This window comes from Salmo salar, chromosome 15, assembly GCF_965601325.2.
Source record: "Salmo salar chromosome 15, fSalSal1, whole genome shotgun sequence".
Lineage (NCBI taxonomy): Eukaryota > Metazoa > Chordata > Actinopteri > Salmoniformes > Salmonidae > Salmo > Salmo salar.
This window is the reverse complement of record NC_138305.1, coordinates 46,019,095-46,041,003: the sequence shown is the minus strand read 5'-3', so window position 1 is coordinate 46,041,003 and position 21,909 is coordinate 46,019,095. Positions and strand designations below refer to the sequence as shown.

General features: G+C 42.9%; 3 protein-coding genes across 5 annotated transcripts in view; 1 reads left to right on the top strand and 2 right to left on the bottom strand.

Annotated features, from left to right (window-relative positions):
- slc5a6a (solute carrier family 5 member 6a) overlaps nt 1–6,724 on the bottom strand; it is a 44,422-nt gene extending 37,698 nt beyond the window's left edge. Inside the window, exon 1 of one of the 3 annotated variants that reach the window (XM_082961823.1) lies at nt 6,626–6,724. The gene's annotated coding sequence lies outside the window, so the exon portion shown is untranslated. Of the gene's footprint in view, nt 1–6,163; nt 6,534–6,625 lie in introns of those variants that run through there. The other 2 variants (XM_014144568.3, XM_014144570.3) reach the window with 2 other exon arrangements.
- Nucleotides 6,725–7,942: 1,218 nt separating this feature from the next.
- Nucleotides 7,943–10,352, bottom strand: rpl7l1 (ribosomal protein L7-like 1). Its single transcript, NM_001140494.1, is given in 6 exon segments — nt 7,943–8,637; nt 8,812–8,921; nt 9,066–9,203; nt 9,408–9,571; nt 9,689–9,797; nt 10,331–10,352. Coding segments are annotated over 6 exon segments (750 nt in total). The 5' UTR covers nt 10,351–10,352; the 3' UTR covers nt 7,943–8,428.
- Nucleotides 10,353–11,249: 897 nt separating this feature from the next.
- ncoa1 (nuclear receptor coactivator 1) overlaps nt 11,250–21,909 on the top strand; it is a 106,981-nt gene continuing 96,321 nt past the window's right edge. Inside the window, exon 1 of the mRNA XM_014144565.3 lies at nt 11,250–11,901. The gene's annotated coding sequence lies outside the window, so the exon portion shown is untranslated. The remainder of the gene's footprint in view (nt 11,902–21,909) is intronic.

The following is a 21,909-nucleotide window of genomic DNA, read 5'->3' as shown; positions in this document are numbered from 1 at the left end:
GATAATTTCATTACACTACCACATGGAGAAATCTGACAAATCAATGAAGATAGTGGAAGAATGTGAAAGAGCCGCTAGTCAATAATTATCTACACCAGCGATCATCAACTAGATTCAGCCGCGAGCCGTTTTTTATTGAGAGGATAGTTGAGAGGCCAGAACATAATTACAAATATTTTGTAGTATGCAAGAAAGTTGTAGTACTGCAGTAATTTGTAGACAGCAAGAAGCCCAAACAGATATGTTTGATTAAAACAATCATTTCAAACCTTGCTTACATTTGTAAACGATCACATCGTCTCTCTTATGCGTGGGAATACTTGGGAACAGATTTCCTAAATTAAAATGCTTGGAACTGATTTCCTGTTGTTTTTTTTAAAACAGTCTTTTAATGTCCAATAATGAAAATAAAACACATTTTCTCTCTCCAACTTCATTTATTTTTTTTTGCTCAGAAAACTTGGGGGCCAATTTGGGGATCCCTGATCTTCACATTTCTTCTGGTCAATGGCTAGAAAGAATGTGGCCTCTGAAATGGTCGGGCACCCATTGAAATCGAATCGTCTATGATGGCAGGTGCTGTTGTTTGACAGGTGAACCTGAAAACATGGAATCAGTCTAGAGATATGGGACGTTGTAACCTGACCATAACACACTACAGAAATGCAAAGGTTACAAATAACAATCAAAATATACTGAACAAAAATATAAAAACGCAACATGTAAAGTGTTGATCCCATGTTTTATGAGCTGAAATAAAAGATTGCAGACCTTCTCCATGCGCACAAAAGTCATATTCCTGTCAAATTTTGGGCACAAGTTTGTTTATATCCCTGTTAGTGAGCATTTCTCCTTTGCCAAGTTAATCTATCCAGCTGACAGGTGTGGCATATGAAGAAGCTGCTTAAACAGCATGATCATTACACAGGTGCACTTTGTGTTGGGGACAATAAAAGGTGACTAAGGTTGTGTGTACACTTGACACTTACATGCGACTTCTGCTATTAGAAAACGAAGCTCGCATTGAAAATACGGGTCTAGACGCACAAAAGACGCTTTGTGGTCTGATTGTGTTTGGACCCGTCTGACCACTTCAGGTGGTGGTGGTCAGGGACGCATGGTGTGCGGATTTCTCCTCAGTCTGGAAGCAATCAAGCTACTGAAACCGCATACAGCGTGCGACGTCATCAGCACTCCTCCCACAAGTCTCCAGCAAACTTCTGTTTTGGGACGAAGAGGCACCTTTTCATTATAACATTGGAGGAAATATGTGCCTAGCATGTACAGTAAACATGCCTCAAATGCCAGCTAGCTAATTTAGAATTTAAAAAAAGTGTTTGACTAGAGTTATGGTAACTCCTTTGCAATCCCTTAGCGTTGCTTGCTATGCCAGCGTGCTGGCTAGCTACTTACAGTTGAAGTCGGAAGTTTACATACACTTAGGTTGGAGTCATTAAAACTAGTTTTTCAACCACTCCACAAATTTCTTGTTAACAAACTATAGTCTTGGCAAGTCGGTTAGGACATCTACTTTGTGGATGACTCAAGTAATTTTTCCAACAATCGTTTACAGACAGATTATTTCACTCAATCACAATTCCAGTGGGTCAGAAGTTTAAGTTGACTGTTCCTTTAAACAGTTTGGAAAATTCCAGAAAATTATGTCATGGCTTTAGAAGCTTCTGATTGTCAATGTCAATTAGCCTGTCAATTGGAGGTGTACCTGTGGATGTATTTCAAGGCCTACCTTCAAACTCAGTGCCTCTTTTCTTGACATCATGGGACAATCAAAAGAAATTAGCCAAAATCTCTGAGAAAAATACAAATGTAGACCTCCACAAGTCTGGTTCATCCTCGGGAGCAATTTCCAAATGCCTGAAGGTACCACATTCATCTGTACAAACAATAGTATGCAAGTATAAACACCATGGGACCACACAGCTGTCATACCGCTCAGGAAGGAGACGCGTTCTGTCTCCTAGAGATGAACGTTCTTTGGTGCGAAAAGTGCAAATCAATCCCAGAACAACAGCAAAGGACCTTGTGAAGATGTTGGAGGAAACGGGTACAAAAGTATCTATAGCCACAGTAAAATGAGTCCTATATCGACATAACCTGAAAGGCCGCTCAGCAAGGAAGAAGCCACTGCTCCAAAACCGCCATAAAAAAAAAAAAAGTCATACTACGGTTTGCAACTGCACATGGGGACAAAGATCGTACTTTTTGTAGAAATGTCCTCTGGTCTGATGAAACAAAAATATAACTGTTTGGCCATAATGACCATCGTTATGTTTGGAGGATAAAGGGGGAGGCTTGCAAGCCGAAGAACACCATCCCAACCATGAAGCACGGGGGTGGCAGCATCATGTGTGGGTGCTTTGCTGCAGGAGGGACTGGTGCACTTCACAAAATAGATGGCATCATGAGGCAGGAAAATTACGTGGATATATTGAAGCAACATGTCAAGACATCAGTCTGGAAGTTAAAGCTTGGTCGCAAATGGGTCTTCCAAATGGACAATGACCCCATGCATACTTCCAAAGTTGTGCAAAATGGCTTAAGGACAACAAAGTCAAGGTATTGGAGTGGCCATCATAAAGCCCTGACCTCAATCCTACAGAAAATGTGTGGGCAGAACTGAAAAAGTGTGTGTGAGCAAGGAGGCCTACAAACCTGACTCCATTACATCAGCTCTGTCAGGAGGAATGGGCCAAAATTCACCCAACTTATTGTGGGAAGCTTGTGGAAGGCTATCCAAAACATTTGCCTTTGAATTGTTTAACTTGAGTCAATGTAAACTTCTGACCCACTGGGAATGTGATGAAAAAAAATAAAAGCTGAAATAATTCTCTACTATTATTCTGACATTTCACATTCTTAAAATAACATGGTAATCCTAACTGACCTAAAACAGGGAATTTTTACAAAGATTAAATGTCAAGAATTGTGAAAAACTTAGTTTAAATGTATTTGGCTAAGGTGTATGTAAACTTCCGACTTCAACTTTAGCTACAGTAGTTAGCTACAGCCATCAGCTGTTGTGTTATTTTTCCTATTAATTGTTTGTAGAATGCATACTGGCGTTTTAATATAGCGCGGAAATGGACAATACGGACATGGTAGACATTTAAATGTAAAATTTAGACGCCTGACGTGATTGGAATTCCATGATCAGAACTTCATTATCAAAATACAAAAACCGCATGAACTGTCATGTCTAGACACGACCTAAAATGTGCAGTTATCACAACACAATGCCACAGACGTCTCAAGTTTTGAAGGAGTGTCTAATTGGCATGCGGACTGCAGGAACGTGCACCAGAGCTGTTGCCAGAGAATTTAATGTTCATTTCTCTAGCATAAACCGCCCTGTCGTTTTAGAGAATTTGGCAGTATGTCCAACAGGCCTCACAACCGCAGACCACGTGTAACCACGCCAGCCCAGGACCTCCACATCCGGCTTCTTCACCTGCGGAATCGTCTGAGACCAGCCACCCGATTAAAAAAAAAAATAAAAAAAAATGTGGGTTTGCACAACCGAAGAATTTCTTCAAACTGTCAGAAACCGTCTCAGGGAAGCTCATCTGCATGCTCGTTGTACTTACCAGGGTCTTGACCTTACTGGAGTTCTGCGTCGTAACCAAGTTCAGTTGGTAAATGCTCACCTTTGATGGCCACTGGCACACTGGAGAAGTGTGCTCTTCACGGATGAATCCCGGTTTCAACTGTAATGGGCAGATGGCAGACAGCGTGTATGGCGTCGTGCGGGTGAGTGGTTTGCTGGTGTCAACGTTGTGAAGAGGTTGCCCAATGGTGGTGGGGTTATGGTATGGGCAGGCATAAGCTACAGACAAACTCAACTGCATTTTATCGATGGCAATTTGAATAGAGAGATACTATGGCGAGATCCTGAGGCCCATTGTCGTGCCATTCATCCACCGCCATCGTCTCATGTCGCAGCATGATAATCCATGACCCCATATCGCAAGGATCTGTACACAATTCCTGGATGCTGAAAATGTCCCGGTTCTTTCTTGGCCTGCATACTCAGAAATGTCACCCACTGAGCATGTTTAGGATGCTCTGGATTGAGGTGTACTACAACGTTATCCAGTTCCTGCCAATATCCAGCAACTTCGCACAGCCATTGAAGAGTGGGACGACATTCCACAGGCCACAATCAACAGCCTGATCAACTATGCAAAATGAGCTGTTTTGTGCTACATGAGGAAAATGGTGGTCACTACGGCCGGCCCGCTTATTAAGCAGTATTAGGTAGCCACCGATGGCGACAGATTGACGAAAGCGGCCTTTTCTAAGATAAACTGACCAAGATGCACTGCCAACAACACATTAAACCTCACAATTCTGCCCCCTAAACAATGACAATCTCTCTCAACCACTGCTTTTTAGGTGAGCGTTGATGCCGCCCTGTGATCAGCAGTGCCCACTTTGTCCCCCAAAATATTTGGCTTGTCCATTCCTAGAGCGCCTCTACAGGGTTCTGTTGGAGAGACGCATAGCTGCAGCGCTCCACCAACATTCCGTCAAAAAATGATCTAACAAATCATGTAGCAGGTATAGGATATGGTAAAAATAGTATCTGGTCTTTTCTGTAGCCTACAGGCTGGAGATAAAATGTATGACAATGTCATGAGATGGACACTTTAAAATCATGCAGGTTTCTCCGATCAAATAGCCTAACCTAAATGACGCCCAACGAAATAAAAAACGCATTGTCATGTTAACATATTCTAAAAACAGGGCAGGTCAAAGTAAAATGGACAATCACAACTGTTGTCCAGGAGTTTCACCCCATTGTCATGATCAGTGGTTTCAAGTTTGTATCTGTACATTTTAGACAAGCTAATAATAGCGAAAAAATTAAATACTTATGCATTACCTGCTGTGTAAACACATTGCAAATAGACTCACGATAACTCCTGATAGAGTTGGTAGAGCTGACATTCAGAGCTTAAAACAGCCAAATTGATTAGTCACAGGAATCAGGACTAATAAAGTCAATGCTATGGCCTGTTTTACAAATGGTGGGCCTATGACCTGGATGGGCATTTACAAAATTCCATTGTGGGCTGAGGTCGTAGGCTCCACCCCAGTAAGCATGAGCCAACATCGTTTGGACATCTTATCCTTAGTCCTGTCCAAATGTCTTTTGTTGTTGTTGGTGTTTTACTAAACAGTAGGCTTCTCACATAGATGAACATTCATAAAATTAAATTTCAGGCAACACTGTAGGCTACACTTCATTAGCCACGGGCCTACGCCTTTACTTGGCATAGTCCAGACCGGCCTTGATTTCCACATCCACGGACATTGGTTTTTGATCCAGGCCGGACCAAATCTGAACCAATCAGACGTTTATGTTTGGTTCAGATTTTATCCAGACTTGATTTAGCCCAAATATAGACATCCATAAATTACATATTTACAACTTTCATTCAAAACCAGAAACTGTACCTTATTTTAACATCCAGAAAATACATATCAACATCTGGAAAATACCCATTTTCACCTTTCATTCAGAACCTAAATTGAACCTAACTTCAACATCTGGAAAATATATTTTCTCAACATCCTTTTGCTTACTGGGACTATTCTAGTTTTACAGGGGCAGCATTTTTTCGTCTTACCTAGGGTGGCAGAAATGCAAGGACCGGCCCTGGTTGTCACACCATACGGAGTGGTTTTCTGATACACACCCCTACTTTTTTTTAAGGTACAGTATCTGTGACCAACAGATGCATAGTTGTATTCCCAGTCATGTGAAATCGATTTATTAGGGCCTAATGAATTTCTTTCAATTGATTGATTTCCCTATATGACCTGTAACTCAGTCAAATATTTAAAATTGTCGCATGTGGCGTTTATATTTTTGATCAGCGTACAATGTTTAAAAAAATTCAAGTTAAACGTTAGCAACCGAGACGCTGGGTTCAACATTTGAAACAATGAATGTTTAGATAAATGATAGGCATCACCGTCATCAGCGATTTTTACATAGCACTCGCTGGCTAAATGTGTTACATTAGCTTGCTAACTAACAAGCAAGCTGTATTTCAATCAATACAAATAAATATCCATGACAGCAAAATACCTTCTGCCTCGCTAGTATGCTAACAAACTATATAATTAATGAGCTTACGTCCGCGTGGTCCTCCTTCCACGAAGCGACTGTTCAACTCGTCGTGCTGCGGTTCATCAGGAAAGCTACCGCGTGAGGTTACATTGAACCAATGGCAATGTACTAATGTAGATTCAAGACCGTGTCATGATCCCGAAGGCTTGTTAAATGTCAAATCAACACACATCGGCTTCTATTTTCTTGTACTTTGCTGATTCAGAGGGAGTAAATAAACATCTCACCGTGATCAGACGCGTGCGTCTCTTTTCATTCGGCTAACTATGGAGGAGAACGAGGTCATACTCGCGATACGAACCGCCCATTTTCCTTGACAGCTCGCTTTCTTCACACTGCTAACATGCGGCTACTACTGCTAATAATAGTCTTCCGTCACAAATGATGTGCATCATCTTGAATAATAGCAGAGAAGGCTTATTTGGAGGTCCACAAATGTTTACCAGTTACCACCAATTCCATATTTACCTTAAAAATCATGGATCATACAGGACACACTGGAATTCACCAAATATATATACATTTATTTTAGTCCAGCATCAGCACTGTATATCACGCCAGACAGTGTTGCACAGACAGATCTGTCTGTCATTATGCCCAATGTGTGATGCAATCTTCATTTCTCAGACAGTGATTGATTTCCCTGCCCCTTTGATATGCAAATGTAGGACCAGACCACCCTGATATGATGCAAACCAGCTGGATTGATGTGTACCCCACCCCCTTTTACTGTTTGCCAAGATAATCCATCCACCTGACAGGTGTGGCATATTAAGAAGCTGATTAAACCCCATTATCATTACACAGGTGCACCTTGCACTGGGGACAATAAAAGGCCACTAAAAGGTGCCGTTCTGTCACACAACACAATGCCATAGATGTCTCATGTTTTGAAGGTATGCAATTGGCATGCTGACTGAAGAAATGTCCACCAGAGCTGTTGCCAGATCATTTAATGACCCTTTCTCTTCCATAAGCTGCCTCCAACGTCATTTTCGAGAATTTGGCAGTACGTCCAACCGGCCTCACAACCAGACCATGTGTAACCACTACAGCCCAGGACCTCCACATCCAGCTTCTTCACCTGCGGGATTGTCTTGAGACCAGCCAACCGGACAACTAATGAAACTGAGGAGTATCTCTGTCTGTAATAAAGCCCTTTTGTTGGGAAAAAACGAATTCTGATTGGCTGGGTCTGGCTCCCTCCACTGACTGCCTAGTCATGTGAAATCCATCGATTAGGGAAAAATGTATTTATTTCAATTGACTGATTTCCTTATATGAACTGTAACTCTGTAAAATCATTAATTGTTGCATGTTGCTTATATTTTTGTTCAGTATAAATGTTGCTGCCACAAATAGCTTTTGTCGTGTCCCTCCATTGCAGCACCCTGGGTTGCAGTTTCCCAGGTCTCTCCCCCCTCCACTGGGCTGGATGAGTCACATCTGGCTAAATTGATTGTGATTCTGCACAGCCAGTGCCAGCAAAACCTTTGAGGGGAAAAAAATGGCTATTCACTAATGCAACTGCTACGAAAATAGCAGACACCCCCTCAATTACTACACTTGGTGCTAAGTGATTGGACAGGCAATGGCCAATCACATCAGGCCTAACCATGTACACTTTCTCAGTCGAAATATCTGGATCACCTTCTGAACTCTGAGACTAACTCCTTTAATCCTGCAGACTGGCCCCAAGAAAATATTTGCTTCAATTTATCATTGCTAGACTTTTTTGCCATTACAAATCATGTAGCAACATTTGATGCACCCCGAAGTACAAAAGAAGTTCTTATTTCAGTTTATTATTTAATAAACAAACATATTGTAATCTCACATACATAGTAAGCATAATGACATCCCTCTGAACACCACAGGGGCAAAGTAAGTAGTGATGCAATTAGCATCTCCATAGAATGACCTTATTGCAACTACAGAGGTGGCAACATACTAATACCAACTTTTCAAAAAAGGGAGGGTAAATTACTGCGGTCTAATCACAACATAGTCCAGAAAGGCACTGTCTGACTAGGTGTTCAATTCTGATCAGGTCCAATATGAATTCTGCCAGCTGGGACCCAGGGGTCCTAAGATGAATTAAATCCTTATGAATCTGTAAGGGATCTCTTCTCTCATGCCAGACTGGGTAATTCAGAGTATTGATATTAAAGGAAGGAATTAAAGAACATGAGTAGGCTATGATAAAAAAAAAAAAAAAAGTTCATCATTGGCTCCAAGAAAAGGTCTGACGTGAAAGTGTCTCGTGCAGCCTCAGTTGAGCTGCCTGATTATCGAGTTTATGTCCGTCCCTCTGGGTCCTGGGTTGCCTATGTCCTTCAGAAGACCTGCCTTGTCCCTGGCAGCATGTCGAGCCACAGACAGCTTGAACGGCCATATGAAGTTGCTGACCACCCGGAAGTTCTTCCCCACAGAGTAGATCTCATGGATCAAGTCCTCCAGACAGATGATACCATACTTGCCTGAGAGGAGAGGGTATGATGTAAACATTGTAATGTACATTTATCTCAATGAAAATCATTGTGGTAAATTATCTGCATGACAACTTTTCTACACTACTAATTTGACATGCACATACAAGACTTGTAACACCACACGCTGATAAACAAATACACATTATAAATTGTGATCCTCACCCATATGCTGCTCAATGAGTGTGTTGTCTGTGAGAGCGACCCTTCGCTTGTCAATTTTGGCCTGTCCTCTTTTCAAGATCAGCTCACGAACTGACTTCAAGTTGGGAAACCTGTTTAATTTGAATTATTTGCCAATTACAATACATTGTCCAAGTAGTTGATTCTACACGTCAGGGTGGATTCATCTCAATACATGAAGTAGATTTGCTGTTCAGTCCCTAGATCCCCACAGTCTGACCCCCATTCTCACTTACCCCCATGCTACATAGGGCTCAACCATTTTCAACATGGCCATAGAAGTCTTGTTAACTTTGACAAAGGCACCGCTGAAGATCTTTCTCAGGCGTAACATCTGGATCACCTTCTGAACTCTGGGACTGACTCCTTTGATCCTGCACAGAGAGACAACAGATGAAAATGTTACCTCAATATTCAGCCAGACCACTAAAGAGGAGCTGATGGAATACTGTAATTCCAGATGATTGTGACTGCATAGCCACTAACTGTGAGTATAGAATAGTCAGGCAAGATTTGCTAAGCTTTATTTGCACCACTTTTAGAATCACATCATGTTACTACAGATTTCAGTCACTCACTCTCTGATGCGGACAGCGAAGGCCAGTCTGTTCTTTGCAGGGGGCATGGCTGGAGCTGGTCTGTGATCTGCTCTCCTGATACGGGTCTCATCGCGATGCTTTCTATGGCTATCCTTCAGGAAGTCCTCCAAGCGCTTGAACTTCAAGGGTTTCCCTTTAGATACCTGAATGAAAATATTTACACTTGTTGATGGCCTACAACTTTATAAAAACCAAAACAATCATAGGTAAGTGATTAAAAGGCCACCATGGTAAAACATTGACCCCCCCCAGTTTGTTACCTTTCTCTTCTCAAGAAGTGCACGTTTGGCTTCAGTGGCTTTGATGGCTTGGTAAGCTTTCCTCTTCTTCAGAAGGTTCTCAGGAACCAACTTTATCACCCTCTTCACTCTTAGCACAAAATGTAATAAACACTCATATCATACAGAGAATACAATGGTGAGATATGGACAAAGTCCACAGAACTATCGACAAGATAATTCCCATATTCATCTGCAACAAAAACCATGGCACGGATCTGATTCATGAGTGAAATGAAGTTACCCAGCTAACAGTAGCTAGCAAACTTGGTTATTATAAATTACCTTTGAAGGCAAACCAAAATAACACAAATTTAGCTCTAGCATTCTTGTCACATTACATAATTATTTGATAGCAGATTTTGTTTCGTGTTACTTGTGTCGAAACATTAAAATATCATTATTTAAGTTGGCGTTGGGTTATGGCTAATGGAATATCATGCCTTTGTGAAACAGACGCAATTATCTAGCTCTCTGTAATGAGCATCTTTCAGACAAATCATAGAAATACATGGCTTGACGGAACCCTATTAGTGTAATTTCACATTTGTGCTACAGACATTTTTGGAGAATTATAAATTTAGCAAAGGATGGACTTAGATCAACATGTAAACAAATACGTACTCAGACTGCTGCTCTGCCATCACGAATCCGAGGTGTGAGTGAAAACGTGCGCCGGCGCATACAAATGACGTCATCAAAGACTCCCCAGCCTTGCTCAATCTGCCACCTAGTGGAGTGGAGTACGAAGCGAAAAACAATAACTGCTCTCTTCCTCAACAAATATATATATATATATATATATATATATATATATATATATATATATATATATATATATATATTTTGTGCAGTCAGTCTTGAATATATTTCCTACGTGACAATGTTTATCACAGGTGGCTGGTGGCACCTTAATTGGGGAGGACAGGCTCATAGTGGATGGAACACATTAAATAATCAATCAAATATATTTATAAATCCCTTTTTACATCAGCAAGTGCTTATACAGAAATCCAGCCTAAAACCCCAAACAGCAAGCAATGCAGACGTAGAAGCATAGCGGCTAGGAAAAACTCCCTAGAAAGGCAGGAACCTAGGAATAAACCTAGAGAGGAACCAGGCTCCAAGGGATGACCATTCCTCTTCTGGCTGTGCTAGGTAGATAAGAGTACATGGCCGTTAAGGCCATATGGTTTCCATGTGTTTGATACCATTCCATTCCTGCCATTATTATCAGCTGTCCCCCTCCCCCCTCAGCAGCCTCCTGTGATGTTTATGTATAGTACAATGTGTTCTTTGAACTGTGGACCCTGACTTCTTGGTAAAACAGAACATTTTCTCTCACACTGATGCAAACATCTCTATACTGGTGCCAGTGCCACTAATACAAGGCTATCCCACTAACTAGCTATGTGAACATGATTTCCGAGGTAGCCTTCAATACGCATGCTTGAAAAATAACCCATTCACAAGAGCCTGTTCGTGCAACCGCTTTACAGATATATGGTGATATTGCAAGTAGTTACAGCACACTGGGCAGACAGAGGCAAAGCACAGCTTGCTTCTTTGCCCTCTCCCCGTGAACGAGCATTGTACTGAACTTCTGTCATTGTACGTGCACGAGCTAAACTGTTTGCGTAGCGAGATGTTGAAAATGGCGGAGTATAGAGACCAACGCGACAATTAAAATATTAGTTAACCGTGAATGACAATTTCAAAACAAACGCAAGTTCTATTTCGGAATAACTTCATTTAAGGAGAGACATGGAGTATAGTTGAACACATCGAATTGGTTTTGAAACTGGCTTTGAATTAGCTAGCGTTGCTAATCTCGCTAGTTTCAATAGTGTGATTTTTTAAAATGTTTTATTGCAGGTTTGTTTGTCAACATTAGCTGACGTTTAGCCACCAACCGAATTTCACCTTACCAGTGCCAAACTACAGCACCAGATCACATTATCCATAGCGTGTGGAAGAGACTTACGGAGCGTCGGATCAGAAAATCAAGGCAACCGAACCAACGTTAGCTGGTTGGCTAGCTCACGGCTTTAGCTGACAAATATTTACATTAAATTCGCCACCTAATGCATAGTAATTGCGCATCTAACGTGACAACTCTGATAGCTAGATTGCATTGAAATCGAATAAATACAGAAGAGAATCACCAATCAACTTATAAGGCGCCTGAGAAACAGGTAAGTTAGCTAACTAAGCACAACACCTTGCAAAATTGCAGCAAAATAGTTTGGACTAAAATACCCTATTTGGCCGCTGATGGCGAGCTAGCCAGCTCGTAACTACTAGCGGAGGATAAAACGTGGACAAGTTACCCAGAGAACATTAGCCAGCCAATCAATATCACATTCAATTACAGAAATGTATTTGATATAACATGCTAAATTGTGAGATTGCAAACAAGTTGATTTGTTGGAGGATCTAAACATTCGCTGCAGGTCTTTTGATTAAGCAATTTTAATCCTTCTTGAACTAGTGGATGTGCATTTTGGCAGTCACTCATTATTTAGTAGAGCACATGCCGTTTGTTTGCAACACGGCTATATTCTATCGATACAATTAATTGTTTTCATTAGTGCAACTAACCCTCTCTGGTTAATCAAAATTGTATTGTATCTTGGTCAGTACCACGCTGGAAAGTTCAAATGTTTTGCTAGCCAGTTGAATTGGGCATATTTTTATAGGTCTAGCTAGGTAATCAATTAGGGATACATTTATGACGACGATAAATTGATTGATAGGTTTGCACCAATGGCGTGATTGGAATGGAGGGTGAGGCTCAATTATGCAATTATTGCGTTGGCCGCACCCCCAGTGAGTGAATCATTTCGTTCAGTTCAAACACCAGTAGTCATGTTAAAAGAAGTTGTAGACTGTCTTTTATTGTACTCTTATTGTATTGTTATAAGCTTTGTGGGGAAGGATTTATGAATCCATTTAAATTCTTGTTTCTTTATGTGCATTTTGGTTGTAAGTGCAGTGCAAGTAGACTAGGCCTAGCGAAAAGTGTGCGTAGGCTATAGGCTACGAGCCTAGACCTCAAGGACGGAAGTCAAAGCAATCGGGCCTCAGCAATGCAGGTCAAAGTTAGTAATCACTTCACAAGCATTTTGTATTTGCTATCGGCTGTCACACAACTATCAAGCTCCAGAACAAAAAGTTCATATTTGACAACCAGTTTGCCCAACTTAATCACATGTTAATACCGTTTCTTCTCCCCTCGCTGATTTTCCTTCTGCATGCAAAGGGAAAGTAAGAAATGTATCACACTGGAAGAATTAGGACGGCGGGTGGGTTTGTAAAATGAACAATCTGAAGCAAGAATCCACACCCTTGTGTAACCAGGAACTTTCCAATATAGTAGCAGATGCATTGATTTGAGCATTCATCAGGAGAGGGAGATATGACTGTTGGACATAGTTATTGTGTTTTCCTGTGTCGCAAAGAGGAGGAAGATAGTCATGGTTCGAGTAACCAAAAGGTTTCTTGTTCGAATCCCAGAGCCGGCAAGGTGGACAAATCTCCCGTTCTGCCCTTGAGCAAAGCAGTTAACCCCCACAACAACTGCTCCCTGGGCGCCGATGACAACGATTAAGGCAGCCCCCCACCTCTTAGATTCAGAGGGGTTGGGTTACATGCGAGATGCATTAAATTGTGCAACTGACAACGTATCCCCCTTTAATTAATTAATTCATACTTTTTTTGTGACATTTTGACATGTAGGAGCATTTGATATTACAGTATGCTCATAAAGGGGGAGAGAGAGGATGTGGGGGGAGCTATGTCACACCAGATCTTTTAAGATTTGCCTAAAATGTAAGCACAACCATTCTCAACAGCCTTTTCAGCGTTGTCATGTTTAAAGCATTCCTTTTCACAAGCTTAGTGAGAGAATTTGTTTTTTAACCCTGAGGCACATGCAGTAGGCTAAGGATTTCAGGTGTGCATTTAGCAAAGTGGTTCATAATGTGAATGACAATATCCAGTGAATGTAATAGCCTAAGAAGTTAGGATAAATTATTTAGTCAATATTATAGTGAAAATAGGCCTTTATGATTAAATGGTATTATTGATATTGCATTAATATTTTTAATGCATGATCCAAACCCTTGTGAGGGTGATCAGATTTGTGGGTGTGTGTTGTGCTGTGTCCCTCAACTCTCTCGCCCTGTTTCGGCGCGAGGCACACACACACTTCCACCGCCGCTGCTGCGCGCGAAAGGAACGGAGTGGGGCGCTCAGCTGTGCCTCCCCAGCCATCAGAGAGCTGACCTACATTCTCCTCTCCCTGGAAAGAAAGCTTGTGCAGCAGACTGTGAATTTGTGGGGGTAGGGAAGGAAATATAGGGAGCAAGAGAGAGAACGAAGGAAGAGAGCGTTGTGGCACACTCACAGAGCAAGCTGAGGAACCTGCTCCCAGTGTCCCATTTCTTATCGGGGCACGCTAGGAAGAGAACTGAGACAACAGTTTGTACAGTGGGACTGAGCTGTGGGAGGGAGCTGCTTGGCTGGGGTTTGGCAGGCAGTGTAACTGACTCCCATGGCCCTCCCTTCAACTTGTTGTGGTGAAGAGGGAGAAAAAGAAAAAAACCTTTTCTCTACTACAGTAGCATCTGCTGACTGGATCCGTGCCCTCAGGAGTCATTTTAACAGATTTGAGAAACAGTAGTGAAAATCTCAACCCCAAAGTTTGAAGTACAGGATGTTGTAACAGGTTCAGTGTGAGAGGAACAAGATAAGTCTTGTTGTTCTTTGTTCAGCTCCCCAGATGGGGATCAATGTATGGCCTGTCAGTTATATAATATTTCCTCATAATGGAGGGATGGGCTTTAGGCTATTGGCTGCTATCGCATAACGGTGCCTGTCTTGTGTTCTCTGTACCTCTTGGATATTTTTGGGTGCTGATTTCTCAGAGAGTATTCCCCTACAACTGTCACCCCAGGCTAAGGTTAAAGGAGTTATTGTCGTCGTCGTCCCCCGGCCCCCCTGGCTGTTCTCCTCTCCGATAACCATGACCTTGAATATGGAGCTGCATGATTAAGATGGAGTTAAAACTGTTTTGCAATGTTCTAAGTCATGTTTTTTTTAAACTGGCTAGCGTTCAGTTACGTCAGTGAGGTTGATGTGTTTTTACATTTTAGGTTGAGTTTTGGTCACTAGAGGTGTCATGGATAAACTGTTGCACCTCTCCAGGGCTAGACTGCCATATGGACTACATATCCCTAGGTCTACACATTAATCCCCATTATGTTTATTTGTGACTGTAAAACTAGTGTGTTAGTTGGAATAGACTGCCTTGGATAGGTTTGACAAGAAGAGATTGGTCAAGAGAGAAATATGACATAAACAAACTACGACAAATGAGTTTAGCATGCACTTAATCCTGAAATAACCTGCGACTGACCCATCTGGGTTGTGTCCTACTAGTGTCTAAATTTCAACCATGTTTTATGCAAGAACTGTAAGTTTACCGAAAAATACAAGTGTCTTAGATTCACTTTATAACGAATTGAATTTAGTTTTCCATAACGTCATGCCTCTTTGGATTTGGTCCAGCGACTATAAATCAAGAAAGAGGTCATAGCAGCTCGTAATAAAGCATATTGGACAGCGCTCTCTGTGTATGAAATACATTTCTAATCATTTGGGTTTGATGGTGATTATAAGGAAGACATAATTTGCATCAACAAGCGAGTTGAGCCAATTTTGAGAGGTAAAATAATAAAATCAATTATTTGCCACTATTTCTCACCTCCAATTAGTAACTTTAACCTGGTCTTGATTTCACCTAGAGCCCTACACCTGTCTTTGTTCAGCAGAAATGCAGGTCACTAAAGTGTGGTTACTCAAGCACTCAGATTGTTTTGCCAATACCTTAAGTGCCTGGGTGCACTTGACAGGCTATAAATCTCAAGGAAAAACTGGTTTGGAAGCAGTACAAAGGAATTATCTCACCCTGGCATGCTAGCCCCCTCAGTGTCATTGACTTTTTATTGCGCCAACCGAGTTCATAATCTCTCTCACAAACAAACCCTCCTCACTCTATGGAGGTGTCATTGATGATGCTGTCCTTAGTGAATGGTCCGCCATGTTCACATACAGATGCATATCCTTCCTAGTATCCTTCCCAACCTCTTTTCAGACATTATGCCATTCAGTAAGAAATGACAAGCAGCATCAGTCTGACACATCATTCTATCCACCACATTCATCCTTTGGTTTATTTTTATTTTTTTCACCTTTATTTAACCAGGTAAGCTAGTTGAGAACAAGTTTTCATTTACAACTGCGACCTGGCCAAGATAAAGCAAAGCAGTGCGACACAAACAACAACACCGAGTTACACATGGAATAAACAAACATACAGTCAATAATACAATAGAAAAAGTCTATATACAGTGTGCGCAAATGAGGTAGGATAAGGGAGGTAAGGCAATAAATAGGCCATAGTGGTGAAATAATTACAATATAGCAATTAAACACTGGAGTGATAGATGTGCAGAAGATGAATGTGCAAGTAGAGACACTGGGGTGCAAAGGAGCAAAATAAAATAAATAACAGTATGGGGATGAGGTAGTTGGATGGGGTATTTACAGATGGCCTATGTACAGGTGCAGTGATCTGTGAGCTGCTCTGACAGCTGGTGCTTAAAGTTAGTGAGGGAGATATGAGTCTCCAGCTAAAGTGATTTTTGCAGTTCATTCCAGTCATTGGCAGTAGAGAACTGTAAGGAAAGGCGGCCAAATGAGGAATTGGCTTTGGGGGTGACCAGTGAAATATACCTGCTGGAGCGCGTGCTACGGGTGGGTGCTGCTATGGTGACCAGTGAGCTGAGATAAGGCGGGGCATTACCTAGCAAAGACTTATAGATGATCTGGAGCCAGTGGGTTTGGTGACGAATATGAAGCGAGGGCCAGCCAACGAGAGCACACAGGTCGCAGTGGTGGGTAGTATATGGGGCTTTGGTGACAAAACGGATGGTACTGTGATAGACTGCATCCAATTTGCTGAGTAGAGTGTTGGAGGCTATTTTGTAAATGACATCGCCGAAGTCGAGGATCGGTAGGATGGTCAGTTTTACGAGGGTATGTTTGGCAGCATGAGTGAAGGATGCTTTGATGCGAAATAGGAAGCCGATTCTAGATTTATTTTTTGGATTGGAGATGCTTAATGTGTCTGGAAGGAGAGTTTACAGTCTAAACAGACACCTAGGTATTTGTAGTTGTCCATATATTCTAAGTCAGAACTGTCCAGAGTAGTGATTCTGGACGGGCGGGCAGGTGTGGGCAGCGATCTGTTGAAGAGCATGCATTTAGTTTTACTTGCATTTAAGAGCAGTTGGAGGCCACGGAAGGAGAGTTGTATGGCATTGAAGCTCGTCTGGAGGTTAGTTAACACAGTGTCCAAAGAAGGGCCAGATGTATACAGAATGGTGTCGTCTGCGCAGAGGTGGATCAGAGAATCACCAACAGCAAGACCGACGTCATTGATGTATACAGAGAAAAGAGTCGGCCCGAGGAATTGAACCCTATGGCACCACCATAGAGACTGCCAGAGGTCCGGACAACAGGCCCTCCGATTTGACACACTGAACTCTGTCTGAGAAGTAGTTGGTGAACCAGGCGAGGCAGTCATTTGAGAAACCAAGGCTGTTGAGTCTGCCGATGAGGATGTGGTGATTGACAGAATCGAAAGCCTTGGCCAGGTCGATGAATACAGCTGCACAGTATTGTCTCTTATCGATGGTGGTTATGATATCGTTTAGGACCTTGAGCGTGGCTGAGGTGCTCCCGTGACCAGCTCGGAAACCAGATTGCATAGCGGAGAAGGTACGGTGGGATTCGAAATGGTCTGTGATCTGTTTGTTAACTTGGCTTTCGAAGACCTTAGAAAGGCAGGGTAGGATAGATATAGGTCTGTAGCAGTTTGGGTCTAGTGTGTCTCCCCCTTTGAAGAGGGGGATGATCGCAGCAGCATTCCAATCTTTGGGGATCTCAGACTATACGAAAGAGAGTTTGAACAGGCTAGTAATAGGGGTTGCAGCAATTTCGGCAGATAATTTTAGAAAGAGAGGGTCCAGATTGTCTAGCCCGGCTGATTTGTACAGTCGTGGCCAAAAGTTTTGAGAATGACACAAATATTAATTTTCACAAAGTCTGCTGCCTCAGTGTCTTTAGATATTTTTGTCAGATGTTACTATGGAATACTGAAGTATAATTACAAGCATTTCATAAGTGTCATAGGCTTTTATTGACAATTACATGAAGTTGATGCTAAGAGTCAATATTTGCAGTGTTGACCCTTCTTTTTCAAGACCTATGCAATCCGCCCTGGCATGCTGTCAATTAACTTCTGGGCCACATCCTGACTGATGACAGTCCATTCTTGCATAATCAATGCTTGGAGTTTGTCAGAATTTGTTTTTGTTTGTTCATCCACCTCTTGAGGATTGACCACAAGTTCTCAATGGGATTAAGGTCTGGGGAGTTTCCTGGACATGGACCCAAAATATTGATGTTTTGTTCCCCGAGCTACTTAGTTATCACTTTTGCCTTATGGCAAGGTGCTCCATCATGCTGGAAAAGGCATTGTTCGTCACCAAACTGTTCCGGGATGGTTGGGAGAAGTTGCTCTTGGAGGATGTGTTGGTACCATTCTTTATTCATGGCTGTGTTCTTAGGCAAAATTGTGAGTGAGCCCACTCCCTTGGCTGAGAAACAACCCCACACACGAATGGTCTCAGGATGCTTTACTGTTGGCATGACACAGGACTGATGGTACCGCTCACCTTGTCTTCTCCGGAAAAGCCTTTTTCCGGATGCCCCAAACAATCGGAAAGGGGATTCATCAGAGAAAATGACTTTACCCCAGTCCTCAGCAATCTAATCCCTGTACCTTTTGCAGAATATCAGTCTGTCCCTGATGTTTTTCCTGGAGAGAAGTGGCTTCTTTGCTGCCCATCTTGACACCAGGCCATCCTCCAAAAGTCTTCGCCTCACTGTGCGTGCAGATGCACTCACACCTGTCTGCTGCCATTCCTGAGCAAGCTCTGTACTGGTGGTGCCCCGATCCCGCAGCTGAATGAACTTTATGGGATGGTCCTGGTGCTTGCTGGACTTTCTTGGGCGCCCTGAAGCCTTCTTCACAACAATTGAACCGCTCTCCTTGAAGTTCTTGATCCGATAAATAGTTGATTTAGGTGCAATCTTACTGGCAGCAATATCCTTCCCCGTGAAGCCCTTTTTGTGCAAAGCAATGATGACGGGACGTGTTTCCTTGCAGGTAACCATATTTGACAGAGCAAGAACAATGATTCCAAGCACCACCCTCCTTTTGAAGCTTCCAGTCTGTTATTTGAACTCAATCAGCATGACAGAGTGATCTCCAGCCTTGTCCTCATCAACACTCACACTTGTGTTAATGAGAGAATCACAGACATGATGTCAGCTGGTCCTTTTGTGGCAGGGCTGAAATGCAGTGGAAATGTTTTTGGGGGTTTCAGTTCATTTGCATGGCAAAGAGGGACTTTGCAATTAATTGCAATTCATCTGATCACTCTTCATAACATTCTGGACTGTATGCAAATTGCCATCATACAAACTGAGGCAGCAGACTTTGAAAATTAACATTTTCAAAACTTTTGGCCACGACTGTAAGGGTCGAGATGCTCTTTCAGAACATCAGCTATCTGGTTTTGGGTGAAGAAGAAATGGGGGAGGCTTGGGCAACTTGCAGTGAGGGGTGCAGGGCTGTTGACCGGGGTAGGGGTAGCCAGGTGGAAAGCATGGCCAGCCGTAAAAAAATGCTTATTGAAATTCTCAATTATAGTGGATTTATTGGTGGTGACAGTGTTTCCTAGCCTCAGTGCAGTGGGCAGCTGGGAGGAGGTGCTCTTATTCTCCATGGACTTTACAGTGTCCCAGAACTTTTTGGTGTTTGTGCTACAGGATGCAAATTTCTTTTTGAAAAAGCTAGTCTTTGCTTTCCTAAATGCCTGTGTATATTGGTTCCTAACTTCCCTGAAAAGATGCATATCGCGGGGGCTATTCAGTGCTAATGCAGAACGCCACAGGATGTTTTTGTGTTGGTCAAGGATAGTCCGGTCTGGAGTGAACCAAGGGCTATATCTGTTCCTGGTTCATTTTTTGGGGGAATGGGGCATGCTTATTTAAGATGGTGAGGAAAGCACTTTTTTAAAGAATAACCAGGCATCCTCTACTGGTGGAATGAGGTCAATATCCTTCCTGGATACCCGGGCCAGGTCGATTTAGAAAGGCCTGCTCGTTGAAGTGTTTTAGGGAGCGTTTGACAGTGATGAGGAGTGGTCGTTTGACCGCAGACCCATTACGGATGCAGGCAGTGATCGCTGAGATCCTGGTTGGAGATAGCAGAGGTGTATTTGGAGGGCAGGTTGGTTAGGATGATATATGAGGGTGCCCGTGTTTACGGATTTGGGGTTGTACCTGGTAGGTTCATTGATAATTTGTGAGATTGAGGGCATCAAGCTTAGATTGTAGGATAGCCGGGGTGTTAAGCATATCCCAGTTTAGGTCACCTAACAGCACAAGCTCTGAAGATAGATGATGGGCAATCAATTCACATATGGTGTCCAGGGCACAGCTGGGGGCAGAAGGTGGTCTATATCAAGCGGCAACGGTGAGAGACTTGTTTCTGGATAGGTGGATTTTTAAAATTAGAAGCTCAAATTGTTTGGGCACAGACCTGGATAGTAAGACAGAACTCTGCAGGCTATCTCTGCAGTAGATTGCAACCCCGCCCCCTTTGGCAGTTCTATCTTGTCAGAAAATGTTATAGTTAGGGATGGAAAGTTCAGGGTTTTTGGTGGTCTTCCTAAGCCAGGATTCAGACACGGCTAGGACATCCGGGTTAGCAGAGTGTGCTAAAGCAGTGAATAAAACAAACTTAGGGAGGAGGCTTCTAATGTTAACATGCATGAAACCAAGGCTTTTACAGTTACAGAAGTCAACAAATGAGAGCGCCTGGGGAATGGGAGTGGAGCTAGGCACTACAGGGCCTGGCTTAACCTCTACGTCACTGGAGGAACAGAGTAGGATAAGGGTACGGCTAAAGGCTATAAGAACTGGTCGTCTAGTACGTTCGGAACAGAGAGTAAAAGGAGCAGGTTTCTGGGCACGGTAGAATAGATTCAAGGCATAATGTACAGACAGAGGTATGGTAGGATGTGAATACAGTGGAGGTAAACTCATGCATTGAGTGACGATGAGAGAGATATTGTCTCTCGTAACATCATTTAACCAGGTGAGGTCACCGCATGTGTGGGAGGTGGAACTAAAGGGTTAGCTAAGGCGTATTGAGCAGGGCTAGAGGCTCTACAGTCAAATAAGGCAATAATCACTAACCAAAACAGCCTTTGGACAAGGCATATTGACATTAGGGAGAGGCATGCGTAGCCGAGTGATCATAGGGGTCCAGTGAGTAGCTCGGCGGGCTGGAGACATGGCGATTCAGACATCTAGCGGGCCGGGGCTAGCAAGCTATTAGAAGGGCCTTAGAGGGATGTCGCAACGGAAGAAGTCTGTTGTAGCCCCCTCGTGCTTTTACTTCGGCAGACCAGTCGTGATGGATCAGCAGGGCTCCGTGTGGTAAAAGGGTCCCCGCCAATTAGCAAAATAGGTATACTGGCCAAAGAATTTGTCCGATGGGCTTCTTCAGCTAACAGTCCGATTATGCTCTCGACAGCTAGCGGGCCGCGGCTAGCAGATGGGCATTCAGGGGACGTCGCGACAGATGAGCCAGTTGAAAAACCTCCCCGGGCAGATTACGTCGGTAGTTCAGTCGGATCGGCGGGGCTCCGTGTCGGCAGTGAAAGAGGTCCAGGCCAATTGGCAAAATAGGTATTGTAGCCCAAGGAGTGGCTGATGGACCTCATCGGCTAGCCGGGAGATTTTCCTAGTAAAGGCTAGCTCCAGGCTAATTGGTTCTTGCTTCAGGACAGAGACGTTAGCCAGGAGTGGCCACTTGGATAGTAGCTAGCTAGCTGCGATGATCCAGGTGAAAAGGTTCAGAGCTTGCGGTAGGAATCCGGAGATATGGAGAAAAATAAGTCAGATTTGCTCTGGTTTGAGTCGTGCTGTGCAGACTGGCAAGAGTTGTCTGTGCTAAAGGTTAGCTGATGACCGCTAGCAATAGCTAGCTGACTACTAGC